General features: G+C 36.8%; 1 protein-coding gene across 3 annotated transcripts in view; it reads right to left on the reverse strand.

Annotated features, from left to right (window-relative positions):
• The window catches only part of LOC139116964 (semaphorin-5A-like), a 54,416-nt gene extending 42,322 nt beyond the window's left edge, over positions 1–12,094 (reverse strand). The window contains exons 1-3 of one of the 3 annotated variants that reach the window (XM_070679719.1): positions 11,921–12,094; positions 10,474–10,951; positions 1,735–1,831 (exon numbers count right to left, since the gene is read on the reverse strand). In XM_070679719.1, coding sequence (XP_070535820.1) covers positions 1,735–1,831; positions 10,474–10,594 — 218 coding nt within the window. In that variant the 5' untranslated portion in view covers positions 10,595–10,951; positions 11,921–12,094. Of the gene's footprint in view, positions 1–1,734; positions 1,832–10,473; positions 10,952–11,275; positions 11,396–11,920 lie in introns of those variants that run through there. The other 2 variants (XM_070679717.1, XM_070679718.1) reach the window with 2 other exon arrangements.
• Positions 12,095–12,532: the final 438 nt, after the last annotated feature.

The raw sequence follows: 12,532 nt of genomic DNA on the forward strand, positions 1-12,532 counted from the left end.
ATTATTTGAAGGAAGTATGGTTCAGATCTCCAAGGGATATGATAAGCTTCACTTCAAGCCAGGATGCAGACTTCATCATCTGTGCAAATAGTGGGGCTTCCCTTTAGTCTTGTTCTAGACTTTTCAAGGTTTTAACTCCCACTGGCAGAATTATTTGGAAAAGAAAACTGAACATGGCAATGCACTCGTAGCTTCAGTAATTGGCAGTATCATCTTTGCAGAAAGTCAACATCAATTATAGTCTCTGTGCAAATCAAATAGATGTCAAGATATACACTGTCCCTGCTAACAAGATTATTTTTATGGTTTTTGTAAATTACCTTTTACCTTCTCATGATTTGATTTTGAGATTAGCAGAAAGTCTTCATGTTAATTGGATTGGTCAAATTTGGATGTCAAACGGAACAACAACAAAGCACATTTTGTGGTAGCCTGTTTTTCAACCATACTGGCAAAGTTGTAATATTTAGGTTTCAGGGAGTTTGTGTTTACATTTGATCATTTTGATACATTTCCTGACATTTCAGGGAATTTTTGATCTGACATTTTGGAATCAATGTGTCTCAACTTTGATAAGATTAACACTTCACACATCCGTATTGAAAACAATTTCACTGATGCATTTTATCCTGTCTGTAAAGTTAAAGTTTTTGAAATATAATCACTGGATGACAAAATAACCATTGATTGTTTACCACAGAAGAAATTCAGAGACTTTATTGCTCCTCTAATAAATTGTAACTAATTCAATGACTGAAAACATAGAAACCTGCTAAATAAAGACTTGCATTTTTTCTTTGTATTTAAATGTTTTGTTACTATGTATTACAGAATTAGAAAGATTTGTACAACTGTACATATCAAAAGGAAAAACAAATTGAGTGTGTAGGAGATACACATACATGATACATGCAAACATACTTATAAACCTGTATGTATATTTTATCTGTATGCACAGTGATCTTTGCATTCCATACATGTTAGCATAAAAACAGCAAGAGGTATTCTGCGTATTTCTGTATATTTCCGGCCAAAACACACAGCTTGGTACAAGAGACCAATACTTGTGTTGAGTGACCAACCCTCAAACATACTTACGTCAACTAAGAGTGTAATGAAATCTCCTGAGCAATATGTAATGACGGATGGCATTTTTCATCTATGAACGGTACTTGGATGGTTTATATTTTGCCCTTGGTATCCTGGTACTGATGTCATATTTATCCGATCAAATGTCATAGTACAGTGACCTAATGTCATCACTCCCAGTTCAATATACTGTAGTCAATGCCAGGGTACATAACTAGAAATTTTCAAACTAACAATATTTTGTTTGAAGAAATTTCCACAGAATTTTCCACATTTTTTAGACTTAAATATCCTAATCCCAGTCAACAAAAGTTTGTTTAAAGACATGGCCCAAGGGTGAAATGAGCTAAAAAGAAAATATTTGTGAAATTGAAGGAACATGTTTTTCTTAAAGAGGATTTTGAAGGAGATGAAGGGGGAAAGAATTGATATTTGCAAGCTAATTGGCAAAGTATTGACAAATGTATAGCCTGAAAGTGCAATTGCCGCCAGCTACCATAGAAAGTGTTTCTTAAATTACTGAAATAAAACTTAAACAAATAAGGAATCCATTTAAACATAATCTTTCATATCAAATTAGCATTGTAAATTTGCCTGAAATGTTTTTCAAAATTCTACGGTCCGATATTTTGAAAGGAAACTTACCTGGCTCCAACAATAAGCTGTGAGTTTTCTTCATCTACGACCATTCTGTAATAATTTGTAACACCATCCTTTTGGTAAGTTACAACATCGCTCAAATCTACAAAAGTCAACAAAAGTGTGACAAAAACAGAGTCAATACACAGGTAAGATCACTCAAGGGTTTTTATAATTTTTGGTAGAAATCGAACAGTAAGTTTCTTCTAGTAAAAATAGATCCTGTTCTGAAAGAAATACTGCATTTTGAGTAAACATAACTTGAACACAAATTACTTTAAAAATATTAATAAATAGTACTATGGGCCGTAAAATGTATGGTCTTTGCTTCAAGAAATTAACAAAGTATTGATGTCTTTGAGTAGTGTTATCTAAAAACAAACCTATGGTTTATTCAAACTTCAGTGTTATTATTGCCTGTTTTGTCAAATGTATGGTTGGCCTGGAACATAGGAACCTCAAAACAAGAGGCAGGCCAAAAAAGTAAGACTACATCATACACATCTTAGATTCAGTACAGTTGAAAATCTGTGATTTTAATGAAAGTGAAAAAATTCTCCCTTTTATAGCTGAAGCTGTAGTTTTTTAGTGGTTGACTAATTTGCAATCATGAAACTAAACTGCAAACAGTGATTTCACTACAAATTCCTAAACAGAAAGATCAATTTATGGTAAATAAGTATAGATGTAACAAAGCAAGGAAGGAAAGTTGGATTGCCAGAAATCTGTGAAGCAGACTGCGACAATTTTACTTTCAATAAGACTTGCAACAGAAACTAGGTCTGGAAGTCATTACGCTGAATGCTGTCGGAATGAGAATAATAGAAAGATTGAAAGAGTCAATGCAATGCAATGTAAATAGTATGCATTGATTCAGTTGACTGCTGATCCCCATGGAGTACTTTAACGTCATCTTGCATTCTTGCTCTGAATCTATATGCTAATAATTGTCAAAGGTCCTTCCTGAATCTTTTACTGCTATTCTGGTACAAGTATATCAGTGCTGACAGCTTCTCATCAGCTTGTTCAGCAAACTATCTGTTCAAAGTGGCATGTTATTGCATTGGAGAGCCCATTTTAAGTGTTATTTATTATACGTTGCTTGTGTTACTTAATTGTGGTGATTTTAGCGGGCATTAATGGGCCTATAAGGTTTTAAAAATTAGCATACGTAATTGATAGATGTAAAATGCTGGTATAAATGATGTTGGATTTTGAAACGGTTGGTAGAGTGTGTTGAATTTATACAGCGATACTGATGGTAGTATGGTGAGATGATACATAAGAATATGACACTCACACAGATACAAACTATTTTTATCAACATAATAAAAAAATATTTTTTGACAATTTTAACAAATTTATATCAGTTATTTAGTAAAATAGTCCAAGCTTTTTTGTTATCAGCAATATCAATTTCAGATATTAATAGACATTATATTTTAGTCATTCCCTCATGAAATATGACTCACAGTGAGATAGTTTCCTGACTTGTTTAAATTTAGAAAATTGACAAACTTAGTAACTGTGAAAACGGATTTGGAAGTAAGATCATTGACAGAAAGGTGACACTGATACAGCTTCCTTCTCATCCAATAACATGGATCGTGAGTATATGACGAATATTACGGAAAATGTTTTCCCATTCTGGATTTCACTCAGTATTGCATGACTTTTACTGCAGATTGCATCATCTTCTGAGATATTTCCACATCATCCTTGTTAATTATTGACTACTCAATAAATTTCACTTTTTTCCAATGACACTGTTGGAACTTACTCAAGTTTTCACAGCGATGTTGTCAAACATGTAAACTAGATTAACATAGAAAAGACATGACTGCAATGAAAACAGCAACTTTTTTCTGTTGAGGACTGGAACTTCAACTCGGCTATGAAAATTCAACATAATGATTTTAAATAAGCTGCAAAACAATACGCTCATTTGTGTCACCCCATCTGTTGTCACTAATTGCATTTTAATGAAATTATTTCCACTTCAATGAATTAATCAATATGACTTAACATGCACCATGAATAATACGACAAGAAACAGAATTTTTCAGCTGCCCACTCAAGAAATCAATTTGCCCTCAAGAAAGTAAATATAACAACTTCATACAAAGCCTGATAGTTTTTTTCAGTATAACAAGTGTTAACCCATGTCGGCCTAAGTGACTGCTTAAGACGTAGCTAATTATGGTACTTAATGAAGGAAGCGATGAAGACACAGGGTCTACCGACTGTTCAATAAATAATTTTCCCACCATTTGCCCTGAGAGATATCCTTTGATGTGGATAAACCGGCGGGGAATCATCGGAAGGAATACAAAGGAGAAGTAATTTTCAGTCGTGGCTTTTGTTTGTATTCAAATCCTTCACCACTGTTAGCCGATGTCCAACAGACTGTACCACTGTGCTTCTGATTGTCAATATTCAAAGCAATACTTGTGTTGAGATTGCCAGGGAAAACAAAATGGTGTTGAAAGAGTGAATCATCGAAAGAAATGGGTTACTCTGAATTTTCTGTCGGCACTTTGCTGGCCCACTCACTGTTTAAAGACTACTACCCACATTTTGCACACCTATACACACAAAGTACAATTTCAAGGGTATTATTGTCATTTTGCATGTCAACCACTTAAACTGAGACAATACTGGTAGTACAAGTGTTCCATGCACTTGCATTTGTAGCATCATTCAAAGTAGCATGTTAATATGTGAAGGATGACTTCACGTACTCATTAGATGCAATGATATCATTTTTATGAACTGCAATGAATGAAAACTCAAACTTGTTTACGCCAGACAACTTCATTGAAATTTATTTCACCATAGTAAAAATTCAAAATCTTTTCTGCTTAAGGTTGACTAGACATCATTTCATCATCGCAAGTGTATTCTGAAACATTCACAGAATGCCATGACGTCAGGGTAGCATCGTAAAATCAATGTTTATTGATGATCAATGGTCAATGGGACGATTCTTACACTACACATCTGCGTTTTTTCCAATCAATCATGCACTCTGACTAATTATTGGTGATCAATCAAGCCAACAATAATGAAAGAGTTTGATAACTGTTGAAATACTAGCATGTTTTTGGTATGAATTGAAGACCTGGTTACTATACTGTTGGTTGACAACAGTAGGAGACTTCAGACATCACCTAGGCAATTAAAAGTGCAAGCTTAAAAATTTTGAAAACCCTCCACAGAAGGAATGGTTTACAACTTGCAATTATAGAAGTACTTTTGCTCCGAAGAACAGTGTCATAATCTGATGAAACGTTCCAAGGAGTTTATTGTAACTTGTCATCACAAACGTTTACAACATTGAGAGTTTATCTCTTGCATTGCTAGTATTTGGTCTGTACCTACATTGTTTAGAATGACAGGGACCTACTGAGTGTTGGGTTTAAGGGTCTCAATATCTTTTGATGTTCCAATAATGTATGTAGTTTTCACCATTCGTATTTGAAAGCGTCTCCTACAGAAGCAGTTTGTATACAAACAGTATACGTCACGCAATAATGCTTGTTCATAGCTCCCCTAAATTTTATGAACGTGATGATTTCAACTCACATGTGACTTCATTGATTTCCAAGGTTTATTGACGGTTTGATATTGCACACTGTAGTTAACGAGATTTCAATCACGTATTTACAAACAAAATGTTGAAACAGCTAACTTTATTGCTGGACAAACAATAAAAGGTTGAGAGTTCAAACACGCCGGTCAAGACCCTGCAACTACCTGACTTGAGTAGATTGTTATATGTTACAGCAGATACTTGATACTGAGAGGGGACAGAGGTCATTTGGTATGAACATCTTAAACTTTTACCATGTGTTGAAAAATCTAACAACCTTGGAGTCAAAACCACTGCATGACATTGTGGCTTTGTTCGTGCCCTGATAAAAAAGTCTTTCTGGCTGCACTCATAAAAAGAGCTGTTGTATTATGAAAAAAGATTGGGAGTGTTGTTGGCTACGACAAATACATCTGTATATTGTAGAGTTGAACTTTTGTACATTTATTTACAGGCACTTTAAATGCCTTGATCCATTTTCCTCATAAAGGTATCATACGTGATAATTCCAAGAAAAATGTAAAGGACATACAGATACCAAACAGCAGAGGGTTACTAGGATCATGGACCCTGCCTAACGGATTTTCATAAATCCAGGAATATCTTAATACTCCAGATTAATTCCTTCTCATTCATGATTTCATGCTTTGCGTTTACATTTACAAGAGCTATAGGTTGTAATGATCAGCCAAAGACAAACAAGCGTGCACAGATGCAGTGATTACGATTGGTCTCCAAGGAAAACACTATAAACATCATCACCACTGTTATATGTCAGACAGTCAGAGGTAAACAGAGGATAAACCTACAAGTGCAATTCATCAACAGAAGCCATGGTGATGTTTACTCCACTGCTCAACAAACAGATAAGTGATTGTTGACTGAAATTTATTTGCCATGTAAATCCCATTGACGTCACATGTTCAGCTTATGATTATCTTCTTGGAAAGATCCATTTTAGATTATTTAAAATAAAGCTTTCTTGAAGTTTATCCTGGATGAGAAGATGGAAACAGAGTAAAGACAGGACAGACAGTACAGAAAGTCTTCCCCAAGACTGTCTATGGTGAAGCTGGTTCTACAGTGAATTGACAAATTGTACACTTCAGAGTGGGATCATAAACTTCTTACTCCTTTTAGTTCTTCTTGGGAAATGCAACAGAAAAGTAGTTCAATACGCACAACTTAGTTGTTCTCCTTCAAGGCAATTAATACAGATGCTTGAAGTAGAAGAAACAAAATTCTGATATATTCGTACGTCACTTTTTTCTGCAACATGAGCCTCTGTTCTTGGAAAAACATGGCTCTTACGTACAGAAACTGGACCATGCAACAAAATACTTCATTACTAATGACAAAATCATGGACTGAATTTCACAACCACCACATTTCGCAGTAAACATGTTTACTGTGGTAGTTTACGCACATCTTAGAAAACCATCTAAATATTCTTTTATCTTTCCACACTCTATCATTTTTATGTTTCCTCAATAATCCAATACCTTTTCATATGCAAACAAGATAATTCCCTGGAGAACTGCCTTTGATTTATCCAATTCTTTGAGGAATACACCCATAACATTTTACGAGAGATCCACTCATACTGTTCTGCATAAAGAGCCAACCTGAAGGGGCTTGAACATGGTCGTTACTGCCGACAGTTAGTTTTTCAAGCAATACGATGGGCAGTGTGAACATAACCACCTATCCCCTGGGAAAGACTGTAATCTCCTGCCTATTGACTCTGCAAGCACGGTATTGTCTCTGACCACCCATCCATGCCAATGGCTTCTTTTGTGCTGCCAGCAAGCAAACCTAACAACCACACTCAGGCTGCATTGAGTCAAAACTGTTTGATATTTCTAGTAGCAATAAAAGCTTTGTAAAACTTTCAAATGGTGTAATACTTTAATAGCTGGTGTATAATCAAACCATTGTTTGACCATATGCCAGTGTGAGCAAACTATCAATAATCAATCAATAATATCATACAATCTGTATTGTTGAAGTACGCATGTAACCTCTGTACAGACTTAAGATCCCAGAAAACAAATAATTTCAACAAAGTTAGTATTAAACTGTGAATCTTTCTTCCTTATCTCAGGTTTACTAGCAGGTAAACTTTGCCAGAATATGTTTGTGTATGTGTAAAATAAAGGTATAGAACATGCTGACACAAGTACCATGGAACTTTAAAAAAAGTTTGGGCTTACTGCCCCTTGTTCTGTGTTTGACTTTGGTATTGTGCTTTACAATCAGTCCAACCATACACCCTGGAGCGAGACGGATAGGGTGGTTCAACTGCACCCAGCGTAAGTAATGCCATTGCCAGTATATACAGAAATAACAACAATATGCAAAACACTTCAAGGGCTTGCACAGCCTGCAAACAGTCTGTTATACAAACTCTTTTCTATGTTCCTATAAAAAATTCAGATTTCCCAGAAGGAAAATTGTGACCGAGCAATGCATAATGACAACTTGAGTCATACTGAAATGCCCAAATGCATTATTTACCAGCAAAACAAGTAAAATATTTGAACTGTCAACAATGCTGCTGTTACCATTAACTTTCTAGTGTGAAAACACAACACAAACTGTCAAAAAATGTTTGTTTTCTTTCATTCATTGGTCTAGTCACTCCTTTATTTGATTATTTGCTAGACTTTGATTGTGATATTGAATTGACAGCTAATGACAGATGTTTCACTTTGTCCAGAATAGTCTTGCAGTTTACAATGCCATGTATGTCATCAGTCACTGTCATTACTAGGATCCTATGGACATGAACTTGGGCAGTCTTCAAGTGCCTTTCATGATTAAATGTAACTTTCATAACTATTTTACCATTCAATCCTTCATATTGAAGAGTTTTGGAATAAGAGGCTTTCTGTGTTGTGGAATGACCATTAATCTGGTTTGTCACGGAGGTATCGCACAGGTCTTCAGCCTTCTTCATTGTGGGCCGTAGTATATCTGCTGTCCTCTGCGAGGACAGCAGACAGAATGGCACACAATGACGTAAGGATAAAGATATAGCAAATATATCTCTAGATCTGAGTACAATTTCACACTTCTATGTCGTTTTCCTGAGCTAGAGTTTTCTTTTTCTTCCACATAACTCCATAAATATCTGTGGTAACACTTTTGCCAATAGTTCCGATGATGCTCTTAAAAGAAAAAGTTAGTGCACACCAGAATTAAACTCCTTGGATCCGGGTTAAACCATGTAAATTGCCCTTAAAAGTTACTTTTCTGACATAATATTCAGAAAGGTGTTTATATTCAGCTCAAGGGTCCCTTCTTCCATCAGCAGTTGTTGATACTGTCTTATCTTTTGTTTTATCTATAATGACGGATACCCTGGATGGCCTTTAATTTAGACTGACCGCAAGGTGATTAAAGCTGGCATCATTCTGTTATTGGCTGAGGTTTCTGCACCAGAGACTACATAAAAACAAGTTCATACAATCACTATAAACAAAATATCCCAAGTATAAGTCTATACAATTGACTGATGAAGAAACATCTCTGATACAAGAGCGTTACAAGGCTAGCAAAATGTCAGACGGTCCTTAGTTTGATGTGACGCGATATAAATAGTCACGAAAATAGATGCTACATCCTTGTCATCATTATTTAAACTGTCAATAATTTCATCATTGCTTGAATTATCAATATTGACGTCTGTCTGTTTTTGCATGACCTAAGTACATGTAAAATGATATTACCTGCACTTTATTCAACTTTTCACGTAGATGATAGCTCAATGACCCATTTGCTAACTCCATTTCAGCACACTGTAACCACTGACCCATGCTTCCTAACATACATTTCAGTGAAACATAACAGGGTGGCCAACTGTCCTTGCTAACTATTAGATGTAAATATTGTTTGAACAATTTCATATGATATACAGAAACTTTGAAAAAAGATCCATCTTGTGGTAGCTTTACTTTACAATTGAACTGTGGAAACTGGGACATCAGTGCCAAAGGATCATCATGATTGCATAACTCTCATATCATTTGCCAATTTATCAGTGTCATTATTTTGTATTTGTGAAGAACCCTAAATTGTCATTTTGATTAAAGACTCACTGCAGCACTTGTCATGCTCAACTTTTGCATCTTTCGTCTTGTATTTAGCCAGTTTAAAGCCCTAAATATTGTAGTTGTAACTATCAAACTTTAGCTTTGTTCAACTGCATGACTAACAAGGCAACTCAGACAGACAGGCTTTACTTGTGAGTGACTGATCATGATATGTAAGATACGGCCATGAAGTAACTTGATACAAAGAAGACTGCTGCAGTTCACAGCGTGTTATCGAAAATTCAACTACTGAGCATGCTCAGTCACTTTGATATTAATATTCAGATCTCCTGAACGGCATTTGTGCTGGAGTTTAAAGGGATCAGATACAATCACCACAAACATGATCGCCCCTGTGTGGCTTTCTTGCTTGTAACTATTTTTTTTTTTGCAACAGCTATAGGCAACAAGTTAAAATAACAACAAAATTTAAATATTACAGAGAATTTTTTTTTGATTTTCAATATTTCAGTGTCTGTCCTTGGGGACATGTTCCATAGGACCTTTCAGCACAGTGGGGAGGATGGTGTTCCTATGATGTCTGTCATAGCTGTGGCTAAAGGAAGAGCAATTTGCCTTGTAGGAAGCTATGATCATTAAGGAAGCAATGACTGACTTCCTGGGGTGTCTTTGTTTTAGGAGTCTCTCTGATTCCTTGAATCACAGCGTCATAGGTTCCCTGCTTTTCCTCTCACTGACAGGAAAGGCACCCTGCGCGGGCAAGCTACGATTTGTGACTTTGTAGAAGGAAAGAATACGTTTGGCAGGATACCCTGGTACAGAGTACAATGCATGCATTAAAAGTGCGAAACAAACCAGATGTTGCCAATGCTTTAGTTTTCAAGATCACTGTAACAAAGTCTTATTGCGAACTGAAAGGCTATCCCTGTACCATTTTTAGTGACAACAGGGGCTAATCTCCAGGATTTAACAGTTCTGACGTCACTAGCCCCGGGGCTGCGATAAAGTGTGGTCTTCACAGGTACCGCAAGCTGAAAACCCTTTAGAGTAAGTTTAATGACTAAATAATAGCACTCTAAAAATAAGAAAATGGTTTACCTGGATAGGCAACAACTTGCGTTGTTTTCGGGTGACACTCTGTATCAGCGAGCTTGTCGGTCGTTGCAATCGATGACAGATCCAACACAAGTAGTAATAATAATTGCACAAAACTGGACATACTGACTGTTTTTCACTCGCTATCTTCCTTTCATGGGGTTGGAAAAGTTTCCGTTCGGTCCGACTCCGGACGTACCTTTGCAAAAAGTTTTGGTGCGCACACACACACGCGCACTCAGATAAGTAAATGTTCTGAATTATGTAGTTCGCACGTCTGCTTGAAAAGCTTCTTTTCTTCTGGTATTCACCTTTCGCGACACTAAAATAAAGCGTCTCCTGGCTTGACAAACAGTGATTGTGATATTTGTCCGTGATTTTCAGGGTCTAGACAAAAACCCTTTCAGAGGACGGCCGACGAACAAACGAAAGTGCTAATGATAGCGTGGCTGGATGCGTCTTCAAAAACTATGCATATGCTCTGCAAGAAAAACAACAATTTGTGTTCAGTTTACCCATGGAAGTACGCATGGTCTCCACTTTTGCTTTTTCAAAATAAGTTTTTTAAGTTTACCCGAGAACACACTAAGTATACTTCAACTTGAAAGATCAAGATGCCTGGCCTTGTGAGCCTGTTTAAATGGAGGAATAATGTCGACCCGGCTACATGTAATGTAATTAGTATGCACCACTGACACTAGTGACAGCTCCATAGCTGATTTTGGCGCCGCGAATCCAAATGTAACTATATTTAGGACAATCTACGACATACAATTCAAGACTTTCATAAATGATCAGATCTTACCCATTGTACCATATCCCTCTCATCGAAGCTGTTTCTGCAATTGCATTATAACTTGCATACAGCATTCAGCTCCTGCATACAGTATCGCATGTGCGTGTGCTACTCTTTCAGTGGGTAAACACAACAATGCTATCTGAAGTACACATATCGTACTTGGATCCCATGATTCTCCGTTCATATCTGTTTGTCCCTTATAAACATGTGCTACATAAACACCGGTCGATTTTGCGAACGAAGGGCCCCGGGCCGGGCCGGCTAGCCCCCGATTATAGGCCGTGTCTATACTTTGAAGTATGCTGGGCTGTCGTCTGCTGTATCTGTACCGCGCTGGAAGTCCCGTTCAAAACTCAACAAGACCGAGAAATATCTAGTGTTGCCACCACTTATCTGAATAAGAATACTATTTTCTCTTTAGATGCAAACAGAAAATACAGTATCGGTCATGTTTTACCGTACCAGACACACTTCAAACATCGACGACCGTGCTATAGATACGGCGAGTTGGGTTAAAAACACGGTTGTGGAGACATCGTGTGTAAAACTTACAAATAGCCCAATGCTCCTTGCGCGACAACGACAGCTTGCTAAACTGACCTCTTTTTCAAACTTGATTTTCAGCAACAAACAGGACTATGAAATACTTACCAAAACGATTTATCAAACCTTGTATACCATAACGTTGTACGAGGGTAGTGTATAAATAACCTCGCCGTTTCTGACAGTTGAAGAATAATTTCATCGAAGTTCTGGTATTCACTCTCTTTACTACAGCTACTGTTTACTTGTACTGACTCACTTGCAAAAGCCGGTGCTTGAGTTCCTCGTAAATATGCGCTGCTTTGGCTGCGCTGCAGCAGCAGTATGGCCCTCTAGTGGCCAAGCAATATAATGCATCTACGTTACAATCACAGGTTGGTATTGTCTTACCTAAGATTTTTTCAAATGATTACTTTTCAGAAAAGAGCTTATGGTCCCCGTAAAGGCTAGTGCAGCGCGTGCTAAGCACATTTACTATATTACACAATGAAAGCGAGGAGACCAAGTTTGGTGTGCTCTGACAACAAAGTGAAGCAGTGAAATAGGGGAAAAGTTCCTATGTATCGTAAAATTTGGAGATGGGTGTCACAACTTTCACTTCACAGGCGGATGTGACTATCGTAAACTTCGACTGTGCGCAGGTGACTGTGATTAATGTCGGTAGCATGGGATCATAAAATGTAGACGTCATGATGACATAATTAATACTGTTTCAAAGTT

The sequence above is a fragment of the Ptychodera flava genome, chromosome 18 (genome assembly GCF_041260155.1).
Source record: "Ptychodera flava strain L36383 chromosome 18, AS_Pfla_20210202, whole genome shotgun sequence".
In the NCBI taxonomy this organism is placed as follows: domain Eukaryota; kingdom Metazoa; phylum Hemichordata; class Enteropneusta; family Ptychoderidae; genus Ptychodera; species Ptychodera flava.